The sequence below is a fragment of the Amblyomma maculatum genome, chromosome 2 (assembly GCF_055883805.1).
Source record: "Amblyomma maculatum isolate TAMU_Amacu chromosome 2, ASM5588380v1, whole genome shotgun sequence".
NCBI classification, from domain to species: domain Eukaryota; kingdom Metazoa; phylum Arthropoda; class Arachnida; order Ixodida; family Ixodidae; genus Amblyomma; species Amblyomma maculatum.
In genome coordinates this window covers 58,260,655-58,287,921 of record NC_139345.1, presented here as the reverse complement: position 1 = coordinate 58,287,921, position 27,267 = coordinate 58,260,655, and the positions used below count along the sequence as shown (strand labels likewise).

Below are 27,267 nucleotides of genomic sequence, written 5' to 3'. Positions count from 1 at the left end.
GTTTCCGTGACTCGAGCGTCGCAAAAAAAAGAAGGAAGAAATGAACATAAACGGAACACGTTCGCAACACAACACTGTAGACTTGCATACGTCAGTCAGTAAGGGCCACTGACACTGGTAAAAGCGCAGTGCAGTTCTTAGTTTCTGGATGCGCTCCAAGCGGCAAGATTTTGTAAATTTACAATATCTCACGGCAGCCGTATACTTAACCATTTGCAGCCGACTAGAAATTTTCTTGCCTTTCTCACCATAATGTCATAACAAGGTCACAAAATTCAGTGACGCGCCAAACCAGGTTAAATTACATGCACAAGCGAACTGTCCAAGGCATATAGACTCTTCGAGGTTACACACACGTTTTCACGGGGTGTTTTCCTTCAATCCTTTGACAACCGTTCGTTTAATCGAAGAGTTTGTATCGCACAGCATACCAATCATATAATGAGAAAAATAAAACAAAATCCTTGACAGGAAACTCCCGGAACAGCTATTAGCACGTTAAAAAAATAAATTACATTAATGGCCGTATTGTAAATAACGGCACGCGACTGTTCAGCTTCAAACGTCGCGTAGTTGCTCGTATCAGCAGCGCATCTCATCCAGCTCAGAAGGTGCGACACCACGGTTTTTTCCCTTTATTACAGGAAGAATGTGTGCACGTACAGCTACAGCTTTTACATGTTTCCACTGTTTCCGTTCCATTGTGGTATATCTGTTCTGTAGCCACTTTCTATTTAACTTTTGTACCTTGCTGGCGATATTCTTTCTTTATTTCCAAAACGACCTATTAGATTTTCTCCTAAATAAACTCGCTTGTTGTGCGGAGTGGCAAGCCTTCGTGTTATATAATTTCCTGTCTCGCAACAATTTATGTCTTTGTTTGAAATACTTGCTCGGTTTCACTTCTTCTGCCCAGCTTGTCCTAAATGGTGCACCGAAGTATTTGTTTCTCCACAGAACGTACCAAACCGTTCTCTCAAAAATAAGAAGTTTTCTTGAACGATCTATGTACACTGCAGACGCATATGTCAGATGCTGCATTCTGTACACTATCGGAAATACAGGCTGCTCAATGTTCACATTTGATCCAAGTCACCATGTAGTGTTCAGCTCACTGCATTCTTGCGCTGACTGTCAGCAGTAACTAAAATGACCTTTTAATCTCTCTTAATCGGCTCTTAATCTCTCGCGATGGAATGCATCATTTGCCTAATTTCGCCCTCTAAACGCATTTAATACAGCAAATCTCAACACCGGGAAATGAATCAAATCTCTACATAATCTCTACATAAGGTCGGCAGCTGGCCTTCGGTTCTACATGGAGCCTGCATCGTGAAGATAGTACTTCCGGTATTTGCTTTATCGGTGTCACACTATCTAAGTTATGTATTCGAGATATCTTAAAGGATCCTCATGTCTAGTACAGATTATAATTGGTTTTTGATCTCGCACCCTCATCAAATAACCAAATGACATTTCTGGTTCTTTTCAGTTACCTTGTAAATGCTTTATTCGAACAAAATTCATAATAAACTTCTTAGTGTTGCACAAGTGGCTGTAGATAAACAAAGAGATGCTACTTGTATACTGTAGTTCTTCCAGGGTTACCCAGAGATGAAAAAAAAAAAAGAAAGTTAAGTTTGTCGTCCTCGGCACGGCCTTACTGAACGCGGTAGAACATAGATCTGGTATTCAAACGAAGACGTAAAATGATCGCAGCGCTAATGTGAAAATGTCTAAGCTGTAATAAGAGAATCCAGGTGTATTTCATTTTGCAGATTAATAATATTTTGGCCGCAATTCCACTTGATTAGAGAAGATGCGCAGAGATTGTTTCTTTAGGAGTGGCCATGTACGACACTAGTAAAGAAAAAAATATGCAAGTGTCCAGTACCAGTGAACTTTCATTTTATATGAAGGTCACGATATGCAAACAAAAGCAAAAACATGACATCCAGGTGCAGAGCTTTCCCGCGCATAGCTTTCCAACAGGAGACCAATTTTACGCACGTTCCGGTTAGCCGATCAACGCGAAATTATTAGAACAGCTAACCTTTTTTCTTTCATTTAATACCCCCTTTAATTGTACATATTCCATTATGCCCTGAGGCAAAAACAACATTATTGAAAAAAAGTGCTTTCGTAGCAGGTGAATGCAGTTCTGGGTGCACAGGACGTTAAGCGGCAATGTAAGAGCCCCTTGCCACAACACTCCGTTGCTGTTCCACTTTCACGTTTCCACGCTTTCAATTCCAAAAATAACAGACATCACGAAACGGAGTGAACACGCCAAACACTTGCAGGAATGGAAAAAACCGCAGAAACAAATCTTTTTCGGGAGAATTTCCTCCACTCATCCTTCTGTTTGAAAGAAAATAAATGTGGTAACAAGCAGTCCCCTTTCATTAATCCCTGAGCTTACTACCGCACTCGTTCTGCGACCTGCCAGAGCAGTGCCGCACTCGGTAAGCACTACATCAATGGAGATCTCGACTTGCCGTTCCTGTTTTCTCCATTCGCTCTTAATCTTCCCTCTTCTTCTTCACTGAACAAATGATGTGAACAAACAAGAATTGAGAAAGTTGAGAAAGTGAATAATAAACATTTTTTTCTCTCTGTGTGTGTACATGTTGTCTTTTTTTTTTCAGCCGTACAAAGCTTAGGACATTGAAACAAGTTTTGCGACGCTCGCCGCCTTTTTTTTTGTGTGTGTGTGTGTGTGTGTGTGTGTGTGTGTGTGTGTGTGTGTGTGTGTGTGTGTGTGTGTGTGTGTGTGTGTGTGTGTGTGTGTGTGTGTGTGTGTGTGTGTGTGTGTGTGTGTGTGTGTGTGTGTGTGTGTGTGTGTGTGTGTGTGTGTGTGTGTGTGTGTGTGTGTGTGTGTGTGTGTGTGTGTGTGTGTGTGTGTGTGTGTGTGTGTGTGTGTGTGTGTGTGTGTGTGTGTGTGTGTGTGTGTGTGTGTGTGTGTGTGTGTGTGTGTGTGTGTGTGTGTGTGTGTGTGTGTGTGTGTGTGTGTGTGTGTGTGTGTGTGTGTGTGTGTGTGTGTGTGTGTGTGTGTGTGTGTGTGTGTGTGTGTGTGTGTGTGTGTGTGTGTGTGTGTGTGTGTGTGTGTGTGTGTGTGTGTGTGTGTGTGTGTGTGTGTGTGTGTGTGTGTGTGTGTGTGTGTGTGTGTGTGTGTGTGTGTGTGTGTGTGTGTGTGTGTGTGTGTGTGTGTGTGTGTAAAATATTTATATAATTTGTGCATTTCGACACCTTTCTGGCGTTGGTAAGCAATTAAATTGACCATTCAGCTGCATAATTAGAGGAACCAATGAATCAGTGATAGCGCGGGAGGTGCGCTTATTCATTCCTATCATCCCCTTCCTAACCATATGCTTAAAACATGACGCCCTTTACCCCCTTCCTAACCATATACCTTCACCACACCATACACACGACTCCCATTTACTCCCATTTGACCTTGTTCTGTGCCAGCTCCAACCATCTTAACCCTGTAAACACCCTAGCCTTCTATCGCCATGCAGTCTCAACCAGGTGAATTTATTGCGCGCGGTTTTAAGTTCTGCCATTGTCTCGAATTTCGCGAGTTATGTTGAAGATGCGTTTATTTTGCGAGAGCGTTCATTACGTACGCGTACGCTAACTAAAGACAGCTCTAGTTTCTGCGACGCTGAACTTTTTCAGCGATGTGATTGGTTGGTTGGTTGGTTCACAGGAAGGGAAAGGCGCAGTATCTGTCACACTTGTTCTGTGGACATCAAAACCGCGCCGTAAGGGAAGGGAGGAAGGTGGGAGGGAAAGTGGAAAGAGAGAAGAATTACCTTTTTTCTGATACGCGGCGGTACCTCGCATGTGTACCGCTCCGTAGTCTGAAAGAACGGTATTGCTGGGCTGGGCGCTCAGTCGCTCGCGCCGATTCACTAACGCGTACAGCAGCGCGTCTCTTCATATATGAAGTATGAAATGATTTTAGCTGCAGCTGACCTTGAGGTGACGTCGAGCCAGAAACAAGGGTCAACATGCGGACAGCGATTTTCGGTCATCCGAGTACCCATTTTCTGTCATCCGGACAACAAAGCGGGAACATACAGGTACCGAACGAGATTAACGAGACGAGTTCTCCACTCTCCAAGCCTTCCTACAGACCGGCATCTGTCGCAGAAAGTGTTTGTCCACACCCCCGAAATTTGACTCTCTGAACCCCAGAATTTTCACTTCGCCCTAATGAGACTAAAATTAGTGTCCAACCTAATTTTAGGATGGCCAATTCAGTAGTGGCCTCCTAATTTAGATATGCCGCCCCCAGATGTCCCTTTGGACCGCCAAAATTTCACTTCTTCCGAATTTGACAAAAAATTGACGTCTAACGTAATTTGACTATGGACAACAGAGCGGTGACTTCCAAATGGGGGTGCCACCCCAAATTTGATCCCAGTACCCCAATATTTGCCTTTTTCCAAATTTGACCAAGATTGGTATATAATCTAATTTTATTATGGCCTATTAAGTGGTGCTTTTCAAATTTATGTCGGTCACCCAAAATCTGGCCCACCGGACCTCCAAGATTGACTTCGTTAGTATTTGACAAAAATTGGTGTGCTACCTATTTTGACTATCTCCAACTGAGTGGTGCCTTCCAAATTTAGGTTGGCCATCTCCAAGAGTCGGCCCACAAGGCCCCCGAGAGGCCTCTTTCGATCACCCAGTTGATGGTGCGCGTCGCCAAGCAGATCTTAAGTGCAAGGAACGCCACCATGCTAGAAAGGCCACTGAAACACCCGAGTAGCGAGAAGCCAGGTTGACGGCTAAGTGCGAGGCTTAGTAGCCATGCGCGGAAGTGCGCCAAGATTGAAGCGTCTTCTCAAAACCAAGTATAACAGTGTTTTCGTTTGTTATAACCAGGTTCAAGTAGGTCTAAATCTTCGTCTCGTTTTGTGGCGCAATACGAACGAATCAATAAATTATTGACAACACTTACGGTACTTAAGTACGATTGAAGCGAAATTATTGGTGTCAGTCTAATCCATACTTTAAGGGGAGCCCAACAAAATAAAACTAATTGCTGGGCTAGTTGGTGCATTGCTCTTAAAAGGAAAGATTAACAGCGCTAACAAATAGACACTCACAAATAGTGCCTGTCCTGTGTACCTATTTGTGAGTGTCTATTTTTTAGCGCTGTTAATCTTTCCTTTCATGAGCCCCACAAAATGTTTAGGGCGGCCAAGGTTGACTTCAAATTTTCTTTGTGGACACTGAAAGTTGTTCGGGGATTTGCCTGGGCCAACTCGAAATTTGGAGGGTGGCTCAGTGTTGACTTGAAACGCTTCAGGAGGACCCAACAAATTTTGAAGGGGGAGTTCACTGAGGCCAGCTCTAATTTTCGGGTTTGATCCACAGATTTAAGAGCCGATCAAAGATTTCGGAAGTGAGCACCCAAATCGTGGGTTAAACCACCTACTGGTTCGATAGAACCCCCAAATTTTTCGGGTTGGCTAAAGGTCTATTCACACTTGCGACTCGAGAAGGACACGCGACCGGCAGTCGCATGCGACCAGAGAGCAACCGATGTTCACACTTGCGAAGGCGACTTACGGGTTGCTTTCCACATCGTGGCTACCTTGACTGTAAACCACATAGAGTAATGCTAATTTACGTTCACGTCAGCTGAGCCGCTGATTGGTTTAACGGTTTGCGACCAGCAGTCGCGCGGTTGGAAATCGAGCAGTGCCCGAACGGCCCGCGTCAGTCGCTTTTCGACCATAACGGTCGCACGACCGCTGCGAGTCGCAAGTGTGAACGGGCCTTAGGGCACTTGCGAATTTGGTGGCGGTCCTGAATGGTGTTTATGGTAATGACGTTACAGTCCTGGCAGAGCTATAGGTTTCTGGGCTCCGTTTATGATGATGAGACATGCTTTCGCATTAAAATGTTTGGAAGGCATTCATACTATACTTACATGCTATTAGTACGAAAGCATTCTTGTCTGATTATGAGTTCGGTTGTCAGGTACATTGACCACAGGACATACCGTCTTTGTCAACAATGTAGAGCCCGGGGGGTCTGCTTCGGAGCTGTGTAGTGATGGTGATTTAGTATTGGTGAAGGTCCTTCCAATTGAAGAGGGCAGGACAAAAACCTTCTTGCCATCAAGAAATTAGGAAAACTGCAAATGCATTACAAGCTGCACAAAGTGGCTCAGAAGCAGACCCCTTGAGCTCTACACTTTTGACAAAGACTGTACATATGAACACCGCTTGTTCCTAAGATGCGAAAGCTTGCATTGCATGTCTAGTTGATGGCGGGTCCCCCGCAAGTTCCAATTTTTCTATAAGCTAAAACAATTAAATTTAAATAAAAATTTAAAGGAGTGAAGAACAGTGACTGTTGAATTCAGTACGTCCGGTTAAAGCACCTGGTTGTTCTTACAAACTAATTATACCAACGGGCCACCGCAGCTGCAACTCGGCTCAGTATCCCTTCATTGAAGCTTTTGTCGCGTCGGGTTGCCCTGACAAGAAACCCGAACCATCGTTACGTGTAATGAAAGTGCTCAGTGCATACAGAGTAATAACAAATATATTTAATATTGCTTCAGAACAAGAACTACACCTCACATTTGTTCACTGGCGCCTATCAGTGATAATACTCAAAAGCCTGAACTAATTCTTGTAAGTGCCCTATGCCTGCTCTTGCAGATGAGAAAGGACATTACTCATTCTAAGCGTTTGCTTATAGTCTTCGCTAGCAGTAACATATATATTCTTGACTTTGTAATATTCCTGGCACTGAATTATGGTAGTGTATCGCATGATCATCAACAGTAGGAACCTGCCCTTAAAGACACTTGTCCGCCTTGTGTGGACATCCTCCAAAGGCAACAAACCTGTGACCGAAATTTTTTTTTACTCAAATCACGGGCAGTTATTTAACGCACCACAGCATATGTGCAAGAATCCAGGCAGCATGCTCAACTCCACGACTCGCATGTCTGTCACTGTGAGTGATATCGCTGTCATCGCGGAGGCATGCCTGCGGAACCAATTTATCGCAACAGAGAACCACACCGACTCTCGTGTGTCTACATTTTGCATGGAGGCTCCCTAACCGACTCCTATGCGCAGCGCTATACCTGCGCTGAGGTTCGGGGTTTTCGGAAGTTGACCTCTGCGCCACTGCATTTCGTCATCCTTGTGCCTAGGCGTCGTTCAGCGAGCCAACCCCAGATGTGTCGTCTTCCTCAGCAGACGCCCCCGGATCTCCGAGGCCAGCATGCGTCGTTCCACAACGGGACTGCTCAGCACGGCCCTGTTCTCGCTGGCGCGCCGAGCCAGGTATAGCAGAAGCTCGTGCAGTGGGCCGTACGGGACGGACTTGTACACGTTGTAGCCGCAGGCTGCTGCACTCGGGGGAAGCAGAGCGTTTGTCAGCTGAAGTGATGTTTACTCATGAATGACCAACTTCCCAGTAGAGTATTGTGCTTTAAGTCCTGTGCTATAGCTTGACCTTGTTTTTATTTTTAATCCTTCTTAAAACATTTCCCAAATAAGGCCTTGCAAGCTCAAGTATACATCGCAACACAAAAGTTTGTCATGCATATACACGACTGACTCTTAATCTGCGACAGTTGTACAATCATTGCGCAATCGTTGCAGAAATTAAGAGCATCTGTTATCGAAGAATCTCATCAAACCTTTTCGCAGTTCTTTTTTTTTTTTTTCACGGATACGACCTTCGAGCATGCGATATTTAAATAAAAAGTTCTATTCTCTCTCTCTTTGCACTCCCGTTCTTGGAAAGCTCAGTTGAATTGCCCTGAAATCGCGCCGAAACCATGGCCTCCAAATCCAAATTTTCTATCTGAATTGTGCACCCCACAAATAAATATAGATAAAAAGACTGGCTACGCTTACGCTATGCTGCGCTCGTCGCGAAACAGCAGAGCCAGTACTGGCGTTGTCTGTTTTAAAATATTTACCCTTTTCAACCCTTTTCAACCAGCCAAGGTGTCTACCCAGCGTACGATATACTACGAGACATTTACGAGTCCCTAACAGACACGCACGAAGCGTTCAATGGGCGTTTCGAAATGTTTCACGCCGTCTTGGAAGCACACGTCCAAGTGGATGACCAAGAACATTGCACGGCCCAACCATGTGCACCCGTGGTCACGTGTTCGCGGGTAGGTGCGCACCCCACCCGAAGTAGACGAAGGCCGCACGGGGCATGTGTAAGAAGTGGCCCAATGATCACGGATAAACTTCAAACGTGTCTTTTCGGGGATACTAGAGCTGTAGAGAGTTTACAGCGTTCGCGTAAACTTTCCCATTTCAGCCCCCCGGGTAGGAATCCTGTCAAAGCTACCGTAAATCGAGAATTAATTTTATCCGTATATCAGCATCCAAAATAATAGTATCCCACCATTAGACCCGAATGCTTCTCTGAAGCGACTCTCATGACCAAAGCCTCATTTTCCGCTTTGCAGTTAACTTTGTGTTCTCCCTTATTCGAAAGTGCCGCATGACTCCTTGCTCTTTCTATGAGAACGGATCATTCGAGGAAGTTCCGCACGCGTGCATGATTGTTTTTCATTTCAACCTACTTCACCCCACAAGCCATTTCGCAGCATTACAGTATTTGTTGTACACAGCATAGTCTCCGAGCACAATCGGGCAACGTGACCCCACTAGTGTTTGAAAAAAAAAAAAACAAAAACAAAGAAAGAAAGAAAGAAAGAAAGAAAGAAAGAAAGAAAGAAAGAAAGAAAGAAAGAAAGAAAGAGAAGAAAAAATGGTTGGGGTTTAAGCATTGCTTGAACCAAGTTTTACGAGCGAAAGTTTAGCTGTTAAGCATGCTTTCGCATGCACGCGGTTTGGATTAGGTGGACGCTCAAGCTTTGCATTAAGCGTAGACGCGATAGCCTCCCGCCTTTTCATTGCGCGATTATTTTTATTTGTTAAGTTGGCTTTTGCGGAAGGAAGGCATGATAGCTGTCTTCGCTCGAGGTCGTTCAGACCCAGTGCGTCGAAATCCGAAGTTCCACCCCCCAGCAGCAGAGCTTACGCTATAAACTATTTATTTTATGTAAAACTTTCATGGAAGCTCTGTTTCCTGTAAAAGTTTAATGAAAGCGTTAATGACATTTAATGAAAGCTTCCTCGCCGCTTCGTGTAATAATGCAGAAATCCAATGGCAGTTTGAAAATGGTAGGTTTTGACGTAGTTAAACCAAGTAGGACCTGCAAGTGTAAGCTGATGTATACGACGACTTGCTGTGCACAGAACGAGCGTGTACGTGTTGTCGTCTACGTACACTTGGGGCAATCGGCTGCGGCGATAGCTCGATGAATAACGGCGATAGGTTCGATTAATAACTTAGTGCGGGCTAGTCGTTGATTCATTGTAGAAAGTGGCAGCACAAAAGAAAGGAGAAAATAGAAGAAGCGCTTGTCTTCTGTGGGCTCTCTCCTGTGTCCCCACTTCTTTCGCGCTGCCGCTTTCTACAATAAATTCTTGGTTCAAATTCGCTTCGATGTGCTTTTTTTTCTTTTTTCAGTTTGAACACACTGCGAGTGAACATGCAAGCGTTAGGAAAGTTTGCAAGGCGCCGTTGGACCTCCCTATTAGTGCTTTTGAACTGAGAATACCGACCAATAATGTCAAGCGTCAGGCTAGCACATGTCGAAATAGAGTGCTGCGTTCGGTGCGAAACTCGTATCTCAGTTCTTTTTTGTCAAAATAGTTGCTGCACTAAGAAGATGAACACTCCAGAGCAGCTCAACGTAATAAGCAACAAAAGAAACTGTCTCCATCAATTGTGAGCGCAAAGCACGCTGGCAGCCTCTATGTCAGTTAATCGCGACAGAAACTGGTCACAGATCGTGTCCGCGTTTTCGAATCAGTGTTGAATAACCCGTGTAAGATTAAGCAATTCTGGTGTTTCTCTACGCAAACAAGCTTGATAAAAGACAGTTAAACGCTACTCACCAAGAGGAAAAGTGATGTGATCGTACATGCCCAGTAGCTGCCCAAAGCTTATCCTTTTGTCGTTAACAGGGAGCCCGAGCTCCTGCATTCTGAAAAATTAATACGGGTGAGGAAAATGGAAGACGAACGCCACTTAGGAGACAACAGAACAGTGTTCGGTATTCGTGTCATTCCACTCTTGGCAGCAAGCTCCAATACTATCAAAGCCTGCAGTCATTCATTATAAAATAACATGCATAAGCGTATGTGATTTTGTTAATATTCTCTATAACATATGTAGATTATAAGTGCAACCATGTTTAAAACTTTCGGACAAAACGCGGAACAAATCTCTTGAACGTATTTTTTTTTACATATTGTTGGCAGTCCCATAACAATCGGTGTATCCACAGATCCTCCCTTGGCAGGCTTGTAGTTTTTGTTATTTATTTTCAAGAACTCATCCTGCAGGCGTTTACTCGTTGTGAGGCAATTACTCATTGTGAGCGTAGGACGAACCTCAGTTGCAAATTGCGCTACCAACCTAAAGTTCTCACCACTTTACCAGCACGTTAAGTACCCTACATTGTTAGTTGCCTCAAAATATTACCAAAAACACACCCCATCATGATTTCCAATAAAATTACTTGTGACCGTAAGCTCAGGACAAACTTCACAAGCCACGCAGCAGAACCTTAGACCGTTGTTATCAATTGTTAACAAAAATGGCGTATAATATTCCACACCTGTCTCAATTATATTCAAAAACACAGCTCTTCCGTCTCCTACGACATTTTTAACTACGCGATAAAAGCACGGTAAAAACTTTGAAATCAAAATACTGCTACACATCGGAAGATTGTATCATTTCTATCAACATGAGCATAACAGTATTTTATAAAATCCTGCCCAAGGATGCGGGATCGAATCCCGGCCTCGGCGGCCACTTTTCGCTGAATGAGAAAAGCAAGCGCTCGTGTGCTGTGCGATGTCAGTGCACGTTAAAGAGGCCTAGGTGGCCTCATTTACTGGAGTCCTCTGCTACGGAGTCTCTGATAGCCCGAGCTGATTTGGGACGTTAAGCCCTACAAACCAAACCAAACCTATTTTGTAAAATCCCACAGTTACCTAGCAAATAAAAATATTCCCAGAAAGCTCGACTTGCGCGTTAAAGCCGTGCAGTGTGGGTCACGGAACAAACGCGAATTAGTGACATTTTAGCCAAAATCAAGAAAAATAAATGGTCATGGGCAGAGTTTGCAATGAGACGGCAAGACAACCAATGATCACTGAGGGTAACTGACTGAATTTCAAGCAAAGCTATGTAGCAGGGGGTGGTAAAAAGTAGGGTGGGCAGATAAAATTCGGAAGTTTGCGGAGATCAAGTGGGCGCAGCTGGCAGAGGACCGGGTTATTTGCAGGAATATGAGACGGCCTTTGCCCTGTGGGTGTAGCCAGACTGCTGATGATGATGGCGATAAAATCGTCTTATTGGTGTGCTTTTTGCGGCCGTAAGACCCGAAAGAGTAAATGTTACCAAAATAAGAAACAAATTATCTGAAGCAAATGCCAAGGACTTATAATTGAAATATTGAGCATTACTATGCCATAGAAAAAATATTGCCACTGTCACAAAATCCGGCTTGCCACGAAAATGAGTCGCACCTACAAAATTGATCTTCCTTTCGTGCAACTGTGACACGCGCCACTGTTAAAGGAACCAAAGAGCTTGTTTGAACTGTGGACTTTTGTGCATGTTCCCACTCAATTCGATACCAAGTCAGTAACAGACGCGGTGCATCATCATCATCATCATCATCATCATCATCAGCCTGATTATACCCACTGCAGGGCGAAGGCCTCTCCCATATTTCTCCATTTAACCCGGTTCTGTGCTAGCTGCATTCACTTGACCCCTGCGAACTTCTTAATCTCATCCGCCCACCTAACTTTCTGCCGCCCCCTGCTACGCTTTCCTTCCCTTGGAATCCAGTTTGTTACCCTCAGCGACCATCGGTTATCCTTTCTTCGCACTACATGTCCCGCCCATGTCCATTTCTTCTTCTTAACTTCCACTAGAATGTCGGTAACCTTAGTTATTTCTCTGACCCACTCTGCACGCTTCCTGTCTCTTAATGTTACCCCTACCATTTTTCGTTCCATGGCCCTCTGGGTTGTCCTCAACTTAAGCAGAACTCTCTTGGTTAGCCTCCACGTTTCAGCCCCATAGGTGAGTACAGGTAAGATGCAACTGTTATATACTTTCCTCTTTAGCGATACCGGTAAGCTGCTAGTCATAATCTGTGAGTGCTTGCCAAATGCGCTCCATCCCAATCTTATTCTTCTTGTTATTTCTTTTTCATGGTCCGGATCTGCGGTTACTACCTGTCCTAAGTAGATATATTCGCCTACTACTTCCAGTACTTCGCTGCCTAATGTAAATTGCTGTTCCTTCCCGAGGCTGTTGAACATTATCTTAGTTTTCTGCATATTGATTTTCAAGCCTACCTTTCTACTTTTCCTGTCTAGGTCATCAATCATTATTTGCAGTTCATCCCCCGAGTTGCTTAGCAAGGCAATGTCATCAGCAAATCGCAGATTACTGAGGTATTCTCCATCTACCCTTATACCTAACTGCTCCCATTCCAAGTCTCTGAATACTTCCTCTAAACAAGCTGTGAATAGTACTGGGGAGATTGTGTCTCCTTGCCTAACACCTTTCTTTATGGGAATTTTGTTACTTTCTTTATGCAGAACTATGGTTGCTGTGCAGCCATCCGTGCGGTGCATCAGCACGGATGAAACATTTAGCGCCGCGGCCAGCTTGTACCGTAGTAATTAGCAACCTCAAGGCTGATTGGGGACTGCGCGCTACCCACTCAGCCAGCGGATCAGCGAATGAGCGCACGCCAGTTTTCAGAAATGTTCGCTTCTGTGGTTGTCGGATTGCCGCAGTGAGAATTCGGTTCTTCTTCTTTTTTTACTCTCTCTCTCTCTCTCTCTCTCTCTTACTTAAATTGGCGATCTTGTTGCCATACTTCTCTGTGGGCTATTGTTTCTCACGCGTTTAGGTACCCGCGTGTGTTCTCATGTGTTAAGTGTAACTGGCATCGTCCTTTGTCTCTTAGTGCGCCTGTTCAGTAGCCTTACCTTTGTCAACGTGAATCACGAATAGACAGTAATACCTTCGAGAAACAGCACATCTCAGGTACACAAAACATGGTTCTGAGAATGCAACATGTATAGTTGCTTTTATTAAGCTTTTAAGTTGCAGAGTATATCATAGAACGGTAATGTCCTCTGCAAACACTACATCATCAGTGCAATTTACTAGAATTCTAGTAAACCATGATGTGTTTCTGATAAACTAATTCACACACACGCACACACACACGCACGCACGCACACACACACACACACACACACACACACACACACACACACACACACACACACACACACACACACACACACACACACACACACACACACACACACACACACACACACACACACACCACACTCTCTTCCACGCGTTGCTGTACCTGCTGGTAGCCATGCGTATACTGTCCTCGTTGTGCGACGCAACAATCAGGTTGCACTGCAGCTCTGATCGTTGAATGTGCTCGAGGAGGTAACACAGCATCCTGCGTCAGAGCAGAAGCAACGAAACGAGTCACTCGCCACATCAGCTGCCTACAAACAGCTAGCAGGGGCAACATAGCGAAATTAAACCGCAACAATGACAACCACTTTGACACCCGCAGGCACTTCACGGATGATGACGCAATAAGCGGACAGACATTGAGCTCAGTTGACTTTACCGAAGTATCTGAACAATTATTATCTCTTTATAGATAGCACTGGCTATCACACTCGTATGTCCAACACGCGCGCCTATGCATGTTCACCTATCGTAATTCTCGTTCGTCGCCTGGTAGTTGGCGCAGACGGGGTCCTCCTGGCTCGAGTCCCTGGCCTTTCTACGCTCGCTGTCCATGTAGGCTCCGCGCACAAGTTTGACTCCGAACGAGGCGCCCATGCGTGTGGCGAGGGAAAGCTGCCGCTCCACCTTGACGGATATGTCCTGCATGCACAGGGGACGAGAGGCGTACAATTGATTGCAAGAAAGATTTCTTGCTCGCAAAAGAGCGTGAATACGTATTAAATGCCGTGATAAATTGACTGTGTGAAATCACCAGGTCGGTCCAACGCAGTGAAGTAATGGTAATGGCTGAGCAATATCCCCTTTTCCCAGTGAACAAGCTTTTCGGACAATATCCCATGAACCAACACGCTTCATTTTTTTTTATCAGCTTAATATAATGATGACTGTGATTAAGCCGGTTGGTTCGGCCATGTCGGGTTACCGCATGAACCCGTAATATTTTTCCCCGGGTAGGTAGATTCCAAAGTCCCACGTATCACAATATTTGCTTGTAGGTTCCGCATCGCCTGTACGATGGCGTGTTTCAATCCCCTATCGTTCGTAACAGGTCAAATTCAAGCCGACATGATTGCACAAGTGCGAGCCGTGCGATGGCTAGCTTAATTGCCTTTTTCACATGTCTATCCCAAACTTCATCACAATGTCATCTATAAAGAACACGAAATAATCTACCAATGGCTTCCAGAACACAGCGGCATAGCGAGAAATCTCTGTGCGGGCGAGGTCGCGCGAACCGTCCAGCGATTGTGTGTTGATCCCCTTTTTCAGAGCAAACGCAATGGGTAGGCTTCGCGCACTTGTGCGGGAGCTCATACTTGCCTTGTGGAATTCTGGGCAGTTAGCGAACTCACGCTTGAAATCCCTGGACCCTGATCTGAAGCTCCGGTTTCCATCCGGTCTACCCCGACATGAAGCAGCTTATCTGTGCCGCTTGTGGGTTGGTGTAGCTTTCACAAAATCTTATTCATTTGTGATAGGCATGGCTAATAGCCCTGCATGTGCAATCTGCGGGTGAAACGAGACTATATATGCCACATTCGTTTGTGAGTGCCCCATATGCTGTGCGGAAAAACAGTGTCTCTGTCGTGCGCTAGAGCGTCTAGATGGACGCTGACTGACTGACATAAAAATTTTAAAACATTGGCCGCGCCGATTCTCGGGGGCGAAGGCCTCCCAGGCACTGCTGCACTTTATGAAAATCACGGGCCTGATCGATAGACTGTGATTTTGCTGTGATGTCACGTGATATGACTGTGACGTGATGTGATATGACTACACTGACTTCACCTATCCCTCTCTTACCCATCACTTTTATATTTCCCCACCCTCTTCCCCCAGTGCAGGGTAGCAAACCGATTCCTTCTGCCGGTTAACTTCCCTGTCTTTCCTCTTCCTCCTCTCTTCCTCCTCCTATACAAAACTGGACGATATTTAGCATCCGGTGCGTGTACTTGGTGACTTGACAAAAAGAATGAGTTGTCATCTCTTAGTCAGCCGGTTGAAAGGTTACTTTTTCACACATTCTGTTTGTCATACCTTCAGGTAACATTGGTACGTGTTCGACACCATCGGCTCCTGCTCGTTGTAGGCGATCATGAGTGCGAGTCCCAGAAGTTCTATACCATCGTTCATGCTGGCGTACTCCGCGTCCACAAGAATGTTCACTCCGGTCTCCTGCGACGCCTGGAAACGCATAATTACCACGTCAATCATGCGAGTTTTGATCGAGACAAGATAGAAAATACATTTTTCCTTTCCCGCAGACTTTTGCGCTCCACAACGTCTGAACACTAATCCGGCATTAGATGAGTGAACAAATTACGGCAAATCCTCACTTTTCAGGAGGGTATAATGGCGCGGAGGTTTGGAAGTGGTGCTTTTAAGTAGTGAACGTATAATTGAAGCATGATCGACTGAATTGTGTACGTATGTGCATGTATAGTGAGCGCCTGTGCTCGCATGTAGTCGCAGTTGAAAAAAGAAACCGTTACTCGCAACCTAACTCCCTCGAGTAACACGGCGCTGACGTACTAGTCATGTTTGTTTGATGTCTCTATCTGCATTTGACGTTGTACTAATTAAATCTGATATAGATATAAATAAATGATAGAAATGTCATTATATCATATAAATAAATAAAAGAACGCAGGACATTAAAAGTGAACTTAAACTGTTCCCGCAGCAACAAGGCTAAGAAGTTTTAATAGTGGCTCATAAAGTACTGCACTGTTGGCTGTCACCTGAGGAACACCGATGGGCCTTCTTATGCCCCACCCCTTCTGTGTGAAAATTTGAGACGCTCAAGCTGTGATAAGAGGGGGAATTTAAACGTAGTTGATACATTATTTGACCAATTACCAGTGCTTCAAAAACGTAATTAATTCAACTTGGCATCCTCGCAGAGACAGTAGCTGGAGGGGCTGTTCGCCAGGCCTTGATGTTCGAAGGCAAAGCAAGCGGTTGAAAACACCCAGGTCATTTCCGAGCCTGTAATCCGCGGAGATTGTTCCTCACGTATGCGCTAAGCGCAGTTCTTATTTGGTAGAAATGCGTTCGTTTGTACCTGAACATATTGAAAAAGAGTACGAGCACCAGCTTAAAATTTTCATTATTGGTTTGGTGGACAAGGTCAGAGGGGCTAGCGCAGCGGCTTTTCACGTTCCTTGTCTGAACACTTCCAGGCCTGTACGCTTTACTGGAGTCATGTCTTCCGCAACGGCCCGACAGCCGAAAGCGTTGCCGTTGATGTGGCTTTACGGAATTTAGGATTTTTTCCGAATGATCCTGTTGTTATCCATATGGATTCAAAGTCTAGCCTCCAAAGGTTAGAGTGCGCATTCCCCACTGATGTCTTGTCTCTTAATTATCTCTCTAAGCTTGGTGCATAATATTCACAGCAGAGGTTTATCCACAGATTGCTAATGGGTGCCCTCAAACATAGGTGCACGATCTAGGCAGCGAGGTGGTGGACGTCCCAACCCGTAATGCTTTGTCAGGCCATTCATCAAAAAAATGTGCCTAAATATTAATAAAACCTCTTCAAAGAAACAATGCATGCTCAGCCATTTCAGTATACCGTCTAGAGTTCGCCCAACAAGTCATGCAGGACCAAGACAGTAAAAAGATCCAAGCCATTTTACTTCGCCGCATTCGCACGGGCTCTGCTCTTATTCCGGCGTGGATGTATAAGATTGACCTACCATCGTCTTCGCTAGGTTCCATACACGGTGTGTGAGGGGATATAGCTCATTATCTTATGTGCTGTTTAGTGTACACCGCGGAAATGCGTGTCGTTCGGCTCCCTAATAAAGACAGGAGCGCTTCACAGCTCACTTCAGGACATTGTCCATCCACATGGAAGCAGGTTATGTAGAAAGGATCTTTATCGCCTGTTAGAGCTTCTCTAGGACTCTAATATGGATTCGAGATAGTGACAGCAGGAGTTGACTGTTGTCTATTATAGATGATTGTGTGCATAGCGATGTAGATCCCCCAGGTCTCAAGTATGTACCTGTTTTAAGGACCTTATTTAATAGTTAACGGTTTCTGCGGTCACGCAACTGCCGGCAGAACCCTCAAGATTGACCCCACCTGTAGCCAACAACAGCCTCCCTTTGCTAGCGCAGCAAGTAAAGATGCCGTGGCAATATCGAATCTACTCACCTTACAGAGTTTCCGAAGATTGTTCAATGCCATGTCGAGAAACGCGTGGTCACGGTTTTCCAATTTCAAATCTGAGCACTCCTGTGGAAAGTATAAAAATATCGTCGACGTTTTCTCGAATCATACTAAAGCCTATAGATGACGACACCGTAGTCTCACCATAGTCGTTAACAATGTAGTGCAAAGGTACCTCAACGAAGTCTTTTGTCGCTTTAAACCCGTGTTTACACTTAAGTTGCATAGAGAAACTTTCATGGCGCGGGGGAAACACTTACAAATGAGAAAAAAGAAAGCACACAATATAGTCGCAATACCTTCGCTCACGAAGGCATATGTGCATATGGCTTAAAACTTTATTGTGTATACACAGTAGAAAAGCACAATAAACGAGCAAAAGACAACATTATCCACATGCGCATGAAAATAAAGCAGTTATTTCCCCGTTATTTAAGAACAGGTGGTACACTTACATATGCTTCCATGTCAACACATGCCTCCTCCCTACACAACGGTCATCAGCATTTTTGTATAAGACCCGCCGAGTCACAAAACGTGGTGAGTACTGGCACCAGCAAGTATCGGCGGCCAGATGGCTACATCATCTCACCCTGGCTGTGGTATGGGGCGCGATCTAAAGCTGACCTTTTATAACTTTGGCGTGTTGCAAAATAACGCTGTTTTATCAACTGGAAAGGCGTCATTTCGATTTCGAGCATTCGATGTGTGTGCGTGCGTGTGTGTGCAAACGCTGGCCAAGACCGGCGCTCGATGAAGAGAGCATCGCCCTCGCCCTTTAACAGGAGGCGGATGAGATTTTGTTGTCCACCAAGATTGAGTCATGAGAGCTCATAGAAAGAAAAACAGCGCAACAGACGTGGACGGAGGTGAAGAACAGACAGGACGGGCGCTGAACTCACAACTGAAGTTTATTGAAAAACCACAGATATATAACCCAGCCAAGCAGCACCAAACCGCACATTAAACAAGAAAATCATGATGAGGTTGAGTTTCTTGAACGTGGTGTGTGTGTGGGGTTATCATGATTTTCTTGTTTAAAGTGCGGTTTGGTGCTGCTTGGCTGGGTTATATATCTGTGGTTTTTCAATAAACTTCAGTTGTGAGTTCAGCGCCCGTCCTGTCTGTTCTTCACCTCCGTCCACGTCTGTTGCGCTGTTTTTCTATCATGTCACCATACCAACTCGCCCAGATGCCTCTTCTATTCATGAGAGCTATCTCGGACATGAATTCTTCTCCCTTGCCCTCTGAACTGACGAGTGTAGAAAAAGCAGCGGCTGATTCCGCTGCAAGAGAGACTACAAAGAGACTTCAGAGACGTCGCCAGACACCTGTTTTGTGAGGGTATCTACTTTCTCTCCGGGCCTGCTTCTCTGCCCGTTTCTACGTCATGCTGTATTAATCGACGGGGTCTCGATCCACATCTAACAAGCCCTTTCCATATATGTGCATTCTGCAGTAAACGTGGCAATTTCTCTGGCACTGCATGCATACTTTATTTAGAACCTCTCTTAAATCAGGTGATTCTCGAGCTGAAGAACGTGCCGAATCAGTGTGGAAGGAGACACCCAGATCGCTGTTGGAAATAAAATTTAATACCTACAAACATCAAATTTGAAAAAGTGGTGAACGGATCGTAGGTGAACAGTAGAACTGCGCTCGCGCGCACGCACACACACAGAAATGATGCATTATACACATAATTGAGGAGTACCCGTTGGATGTAAGCTTGTAACTAGGTCTCAGACTTTTGCTTTCATTACCTTGGTGCGTGTCATAAAATGCAGTTGTTCTTGGCCTAGAATGTGACGCAGCAAAGAACAGTGCTTGCAAGGCGACCATTCCACAGAGACCAAGGCTGGTGCGTTTTTATGCTCTTTGGTACATTTCACGCATTACTGACAAAAGTTTTGCAATGTCGCATTGGTGTCATAGTAAACTATACATACCTTGTAGCGCTCGCTGCGCAAAGTATCGCCTAGGCAAGTCAGTATGTGCTCGGGTCGTTCCGTCGACTGGAAGATTCGAGTCAAGTGTACCTACATCGGCGCAAACAGTGAGAGGCAATCATGTTATGAAAACTTGTTCATGCAGGCAGCAGTGCCTAAATACCCGAAGACCGCTAAGGAGCGACACTTGATGTTCAAAAGGTCCATGTCGCTAAACAAGCCACGTACGCGGCATTGACATTCGTTGCATGGCAAACCGTCTCCGTAAAAAAATTCGCAATCGACTTCAGGCTGATACGGGCTGCAATAATACTGAAAAGCAAGACTCTTGCCACTGTAGGATCAAAAGGTTTCATGATCACATGACGGTCGCTTGATTGCCTATCTTAGCCTTGCGCAGCCTTGTCTGTAGTAAAGCCAAGGGCAATCGACAGTTCAGTTTTCTGAACTCTCTTTCAAGAGCGAAGGCAACAAATGTCCAACATTCCCGATATACTCTGTGAAGAATAGTATTGGCTATACTGATCGTTAGCAGTTCTCAATAGATTTTGTCTTTTTTTTTTCTTAATAAAAGGCTTTCTTCAGAATAGTGCGTTTTATTTTGAATTTTGAGAGTACTTCACACTTCTCGACGTCACATCATAACAAGTCAGATAATTCACGCGGGAAGTTGGTGGGGCATTTTGTGGTGTCAGGCCCTTTCCAGCTTTCTTATAGAGTTAAATAACAGGCTAGGGCAACCGTACCGTCGGCCGACCACTCGACTTCACCTTTTCGTTTTTCCTTTCGTTTATTAATTCTCTCTCCCTCTCTCTCATCTCTCACTATCTCAATATATATATATATATATATATATATATATATATATATATATATATATATATATATATATATATATATATATATATATACTATCTCATATATATATATATACTCACTATCTCAATATATATATATATATATATATATATATATATATATATATATATATATATATATATATATATATATATATATATATATATATATATATTGAGATAGTGAGAGATGAGAGAGAGGGAGAGAGAATTAATAAACGAAAGGAAAAACGAAAAGGTGAAGTCGAGTGGTCGGCCGACGGTACGGTTGCCCTAGCCTGTTATTTAACTCTATAAGAAAGCTGGAAAGGGCCTGACACCACAAAATGCCCCATATATATATATATATTAGAATAGAATTGTTTTACTAACATCGAAGTGCAATTTATTAAGTTTGAAGGCAAGAATAAAAATTTGTCGCGCTAAACAGTGACGGCAGATTGGTCATAAGCAGTACCGTCAATATATGGGATATTCGTAAAAGAACGTCAACGCTAAAGCATTGTTCCTTTCACTTCAATGAGCGTTTGACCTCGAAGACTTGAGAAGTAGATCATATTGGACATAAAAAAAATGTACAGGCCGTTACTGAATGCAATGCGACAAGCGCGGTCCCATTTGCAGGTTTGTTTATTAATGTTATTTTCAGAAAAATTGAGGTCAATGTGGTTTTACGCGGTGCGGTCGTGCTTATGGTTTAAAGAATTTGTCCAACGTTAGCACAGATTTGGTACATGTTTAGAGCTAGATATTTATTAGTTACTGGCGTTACCGCTCTGTTAGCCATGAAGAAAACTGGGTGTCACCTATCATGTTGCGGTGGCCTCACCATTCACATAGCAGCCCCAACGACAGTGAGTGAGAGCTAGAGTTTGATTTGCACTTAAGAAATCATTTTCGCGAAAACTAGTTGGGCAGCATGTGAAGCAAGCACCCCGTTACATCCTTGTATCTCATCAAACCACTCGCCGCACTGTTTTCCTGTGTTTGCGGCAGTGGTTTTCCTATGCATCCTCTAGCTGGGTGTATACCGTCCTTGTTTTTGAAGGTTCCCCTTCTTTCATGCCGATTTTTTTTACACTGGTGATTACCAAAAATGACTGCCATTTCTCCTATTCCCTGAACACCACCGCCACACCCAGAAATTTCTTAATTTCAATTTTGGGGATACCCTTAGTGGGTATAACCTCGTCGAAATACTGTTGCACATGAAAGTGTCGTGGCTGGATAAAATATCATTTAACAAGATGTGGTTACAGCTAAGTCGGGTCGCTTTCGGCAATTTTTTTCTGGCGTATTCAATATATGTTGTCGGCATGTTTGGTCAATAAACTCCAAATAAAATTGGTTCAGTATTCTCCCTTTAGGTGATCTGCTGCCGAGGGCTGACAGATGATTATCTTTTTTCATCTGGGGCACCACGCTCAATGCCGCAGCGAGACTCCTCTCTACAACTCTATCCGTACACAGTGAGATATTGCAGCTCAACAATAAGCGCATCTAGAGGCGAAGAGTGAGGGTAGACTAGCTGCAATACTTGTCTCGTACCAGAAGATTCGGAGGCAGGAGCCCGCTCATCTTGATCTGCATCAATGGCGCCTCCGAGCCCAGATCCGAGCACATGCGCAGGCACGACAGCACAGTCTCGCTGTTGTGGCTGTACATTGCAGCACGCCTGCACTCGGAACGTGCACAGTTACGCATGATGAAGTGCGATACGTAGCCATAAATGCAAAGTTACCAATGCAGACTAAAGGTTCGAAAATCTCTAAACGCTTCGTCCGCTATGACTTGGAACCAAAAGTTAGAATCCTGATCTCCAAAATGGCCGGCATCAGACACCCTGGTATCACGGGGCGAGTTGCCGCCAGTTTGAAGACTGGTCCAGACATTCTCTTGCAGTTGGCCAAAAGGCCGCGGCGAGTGCTCGTAAAAATGGCCGTGTAGCCGGCGCACTGGTTATGCTTAATAAGCAGTAAATCTGAATTTATTTACGTGCCTGTATATTTCGGTATACTTTACACAGCGCACAACTGACTTTCCGCCAAGGCCAACGTATCAAGTCTCTTAGAGCACGAGATGCAAGCTTTCATATGGGGGGATTTTTCTCGCCAATTAAACGCATGCAACTCAGCAAGAAAAGCAGACAACAGTAGGATGATGTATGAAGCAATCTCCAGCGTCTATTTCAGTGACACCTAAATTACACTGACTTATAGCTCTATTAGAACACGTAGAACGGGTAACATCAGTCAAGTGTGTTTAAGGGAATCCCTCAGCTAGAGCACCCACTCGAACGGATCCATACGGCTGTCATCGAAAGTTTTATCTATCTTAGCGAAACTTCGTAGTTCAATGAGTACTCGTGTTGAACCGGAGACAGAAGCCGGAACCAACATCTGGCTGTACTAAGATAACCAGGACGGCTAGCAGGTAGCACGGCGAGGCTGAATCAAACAGCGCGAAGTGCACGGGAACAATTTGGGCACCAGGACGCCTCAATTATTCAGGATAATGCATGTTATACAAAACCCTTATTGTCGAAATGTTATTCCCTGGCGATTTTCTTGAGAGCGCAACAGTTCGGCATGCGAAAGTGTTGTGTGTGAACAAAAGGAGGAGGGAATATATAAACGAGAAACAGAAGAGGGGCAGCTCCGACATAGGTATGCCGTTCTGCGGTGTCATGTAAATTGTGACGCCATCTTATGTCACCAGCGGGCATGGAATGGTAAAGGCGGCCACACTATAGTGAAATATGTGTCTAGCCTTCTTGTAGCTACATATGTGCATTTATATGTACGTTTCAAAAAGTCATACGCGGTGAAAAATCAGGTCTGACTTTTGAAACATATTAGCAGCCAGGCCCAAACAGCCTTTTTTCGTGTGTGTGTGTGTGTGTGTGTGTGTGTGTGTGTGTGTGTGTGTGTGTGTGTGTGTGTGTGTGTGTGTGTGTGTGTGTGTGTGTGTGTGTGTGTGTGTGTGTGTGTGTGTGTGTGTGTGTGTGTGTGTGTGTGTGTGTGTGTGTGTGCGTGTGCGTGCGTGCGTGCGTGCGTGTGTGTGTGCGTGTGTGTGTGTGTGTGTGTGTGTGTGTGTGTGTGTGTGTGTGTGTGTGTGTGTGTGTGTGTGTGTGTGTGTGTGTGTGTGTGTGTGTGTGTGTGTGTGTGTGTGTGTGTGTGTGTGTGTGTGTGTGTGTGTGTGTGTGTGTGTGTGTGTGTGTGTGTGTGTGTGTGTGTGTGTGTGTGTGTGTGTGTGTGTGTGTGTGTGTGTGTGTGTGTGTGTGTGTGTGTGTGTGTGTGTGTGTGTGTGTGTGTGTGTGTGTGTGTGTGTGTGTGTGTGTTTCAAGGTAGACTAAGCAATTTTTTTAAAAAGTTGCATCGTCTTTTCGGTGTCGAACTCCCCATTGACACCCAGCTGCGATAATTCAAAGGTTATTTAGTGGGTTTCAGTTGAAGTTAATTACCTGAATAACTAAAGGTGCTTGGCAGCCTATTGTAATTCTCCGGCGCGTCAGATACTCGAGAAGCCATTCACTCCTCAAGGTTTTTGGTCGTGGCCACGACCCTGGCAACATCTACTTCAGAGGCAGGAACGTGACGATAAAAGCAAGACAGGACCATTTCGCGTACACAAGATCTTCGAAGAAAAATCATATTATTAGAAGTGGAGGCGTAGGCCGGATTAGCCTGCTAGCTTTTTTTCTTTTTTTGCGATGTAAAACCGCATGAATAATGTGACTGTTAGGCTGCAGTAGTTGTAGCAATAACCGCAAAATCCTTGTCATCACCTTTGGAAGGCGGACTCCGCATCCCTGCCCAGTTCTCCGTCTTCGTCCTCTTCTAGGCTGCAGGCAACCATGATGCGGACACCGGTGGCAGTCAGGCGGGCCACGCAAGAGCGCATTTCGTCCGGCGTTGCACCCCCGACGAAGTGGCGATAGAATGTGGGTCTCACCAGCGCGCCCATGAGTCGACGACCGAGCACGCGCTCGCCAGTAGTGAGCAGCTGGGGTTCGCGGAAAGTGTATTCACAACTATAGGTGGTGTCCACCCCGTTCATACTGACGTATTATGGTCGATGCAATACACTAAAGCATGCAAGCGATAATCCAATAGTATAATTCAGTCAAAAATCACGACGGGATGAGCAATAACAAGGAAGAAGTGTTGCGTACTGCCCAGCGGTGTTACCAAATGTAAAATTTATTACCTGATGAATGCATATTAAAGAAATCACATTCATCACCCCATAATAAATTTAAGATATTTCCCTATTTGGGTCTTTAGTTATGCGCTAAAACAATACTTTGCATACCAAGCACGCTGTTAATTTCGACTTCATTCTCTTATTACGTCGGCTCCATTCCAGGGAAATATGAAGTATATACTTTAGAGTCAAACGGAGTTTTTCTCCAAAGGCAAACCACTTCACGGCCATGGATACCCTACGCGAAAACCCTGCTCTGTTCAACTATTAGGCTTACAGTTCTATTCCAAAAAACATAATCTGCTCCGAATAATATCGATACAGACGCAGCTTCGTTTCTCTCCCCGTGCATGTATATCCTCCCAAAATGAGTTCCTCGTCCCACCGTTATCATACAGCTGCAAGTCCTAAACCTCGATATATACAGTGACCAAAGGTGAGCACTCACCCATTGGCTGTTGTCCACCAGCTTGTCGTATGAACACACTTTAAGCACACCCAAGGCCCGCACCAGCTCCCAAAGGCTTTTGTGCTGGTACGCCACGCTGTAGTCGGAGAAGTCCAGAGGCTCGCATTGCCGCGAGCAAAATAAGGCGCAGAACCTCCGTAGTGGCAGCGATATTTCTCGCACACTTCGCATTTCAAAGCTTGTTGTTTCTCTCGGGGAGAACCTAAACTACGCTTTCTGGTCTCAGCTAGCGAAGGCTCTGCTTCAAGGAGAGCAGGCCTTGTACACAAATGCACGGTTCCCTTCCCCACAAAGAGGTCAGTGAGAAACCAGGCCGGCCGCCTCTGTAACCAACGAAGAGTTACATAACCTTAACGTTGGTCATGTCGAAACAAGGGCGTTCTACTAATCCTCTCTTGTGGCTTGTCTTTTGCTGCAGCTTACCAGTAGGCCGCTGGTCTGTGTTCACCTTATCAGAGATGTGTTATTCGCTCCACCGCAATAGTGCTTTCTGAAATATATCTGCAAACTGGTCACTGCCATTGCACGAAAGAAGCGTGGTTGATATCCACGTGTCTCGAGTGCCCAGTAGGCGGGTCTACTCGCAGTCTGGTCGCTAATCGGATCGCTAATCGGAACGTTCCGCAAAGTCTTGGACGTGTCGTATTACACTCGCGCGATTGCAGCCCTCGTCTCGCCTTGCGCTGTGGCACGCGTTCAGCTTTCTCTTCAATTCGTATGGTAGGCTCTGCGCACCACTCTGTTATTCGGTGAACACTAAAACATTCTTTTATATTTTTAAAATACTTTAAAAATATGGGGTAGTATGTCAGCGGTGACAAATTGAGAACAGCCGCACTTGACCGCAATTTTGTTTTGGCACGATGAGATATGAGCAGCGCCACAAAATAATTCTGGTCGTTAGTCCGCAGCTTCGTTAATATGCACGCATAAGGACGAGTCGAATTCGCACAAATGAACTGGCCATGTGTGAAACGACTCCAGGTAAAGATGACTCCGAGGATGAGCTTAATGCTACATTGCATGCTCATGTGTCGTCTCAATATTTTTCTACCTTAAGGTACGGACGCAATGGCGGGAAAACGCGTTGCACTCCCGACACTCCAGCCGCATTCCCCTCCTCACTAGTCTGCGAGGTGCATTCTGAGCCCTCGTCATGACCTTTTCTCGTAACCCAGTAGCTTCTGTACGGCTTCTTTTCCTTGCAAAACCCTCAAATTTTGCATTTTTCAGATCATCGTTATAACCGCCTTTTTCCACTGTATCTACCCTTCAGGTTCTTCTCGACACAACCCCATTTCCGTTGGGTATTATTTTCTCTTGCAACCCAGGCGAAGCTGCCCATTGCCTCACCCTCTTCATAAAACGCGGGGTAGGGATTTCTAGAATTTCTATACACTCTTACACTTGCTAGCCGTGGCAAGTGGTCGTAGGCTCTGTTTGACAGGGCCTACCTTTGGGAACGCGGTTTTGTGCTTAAGGCCAGAGGAATTCAGTCGGAGTTAGAGATAAATGACCAGAGAGCTGTGGGAAGATTAGAACTTAGAGCCAACGGCAAAACTGCAAACGAGGCAGCTACCCCCCCCCCCCCCCCCCCCCCCCCCAATGTGTTATGGGCGTCATATATTTAGAAGCACGAGAGCTCAGAACAAAATGCTGTGTGATGAACGCTTCAGTAAACTGTACGATATTATGTGGGCAGGTAAGGTATTTGAACACTTCTGTCGAAAAGACATGGGCTCAGAGTGGCGGACAAGGACAAGAAGCCTAATCAGTAAGTATCTACACTAACCGGACGGAGAAATTAAGAACATTAAAGAACAGGTAAAAGCACAGAGCGTAAATTTAGAATGATGCAATGGAAAAGAAGTCAACTGCAGACCTATCTATAAAATGAATAAAAAGCAAATTAAAAAGGAAGCGTTCAATAACAACGTAGCTAGGTGGCAGCGTCCTTCTATTTGAAGTTTGTCGCACCTTTACGCCCGCCTTTACGGTCAACATAGGCGCAGATTCACCTTAACGGTTACCTGTCGTCTCGCTATGAGGTTTGAGAACACAGTTAAAAGTTAGGCCGGTCAACCCGTGAAGTACGTGTGTCTGTGTGTGATTGAGGAATAAGTTCAAGAAAGTCACCTTTTTCTTTTACAAAAAATGGGATATTTATAGCTAGTAGTCCAAATTACACTACATGATAATA

General features: G+C 44.9%; 1 protein-coding gene across 1 annotated transcript; it reads right to left on the bottom strand.

The window, feature by feature from the left end:
- Positions 1-6,592: 6,592 nt before the first annotated feature.
- Positions 6,593-25,612, bottom strand: LOC146198734 (hydroxyproline dehydrogenase-like). Its single transcript, XM_084592638.1, has 10 exons — positions 25,047-25,612; positions 24,180-24,397; positions 21,941-22,067; positions 19,536-19,625; positions 17,572-17,652; positions 15,445-15,591; positions 13,871-14,046; positions 13,505-13,606; positions 9,981-10,069; positions 6,593-7,393 (listed from the first exon to the last, which is right to left on the bottom strand). Exons 1-10 carry the CDS (start codon positions 25,236-25,238, stop codon positions 7,203-7,205), a joined length of 1,413 nt encoding a protein of 470 aa, XP_084448764.1. The 5' UTR covers positions 25,239-25,612; the 3' UTR covers positions 6,593-7,202.
- Between the last annotated feature and the right edge of the window lie 1,655 nt (positions 25,613-27,267).

What these genes read in the sequence shown, in the direction of transcription:
- LOC146198734 (XM_084592638.1), bottom strand. Translation starts at nt 25,238, where the DNA reads ATGCGAAGTGTGCGAGAAATATCGCTGCCACTACGGAGGTTCTGCGCC. An exon ending in GCGGAGTCCGCCTTCCAAAG is followed by an intron (nt 22,068 to 24,179) that starts GTGATGACAAGG and finishes TTCCGAGTGCAG; the next exon opens with GCGTGCTGCAATGTACAGCC. An exon ending in TCACATCACTTTTCCTCTTG is followed by an intron (nt 7,394 to 9,980) that starts GTGAGTAGCGTT and finishes CCCCGAGTGCAG; the next exon opens with CAGCCTGCGGCTACAACGTG.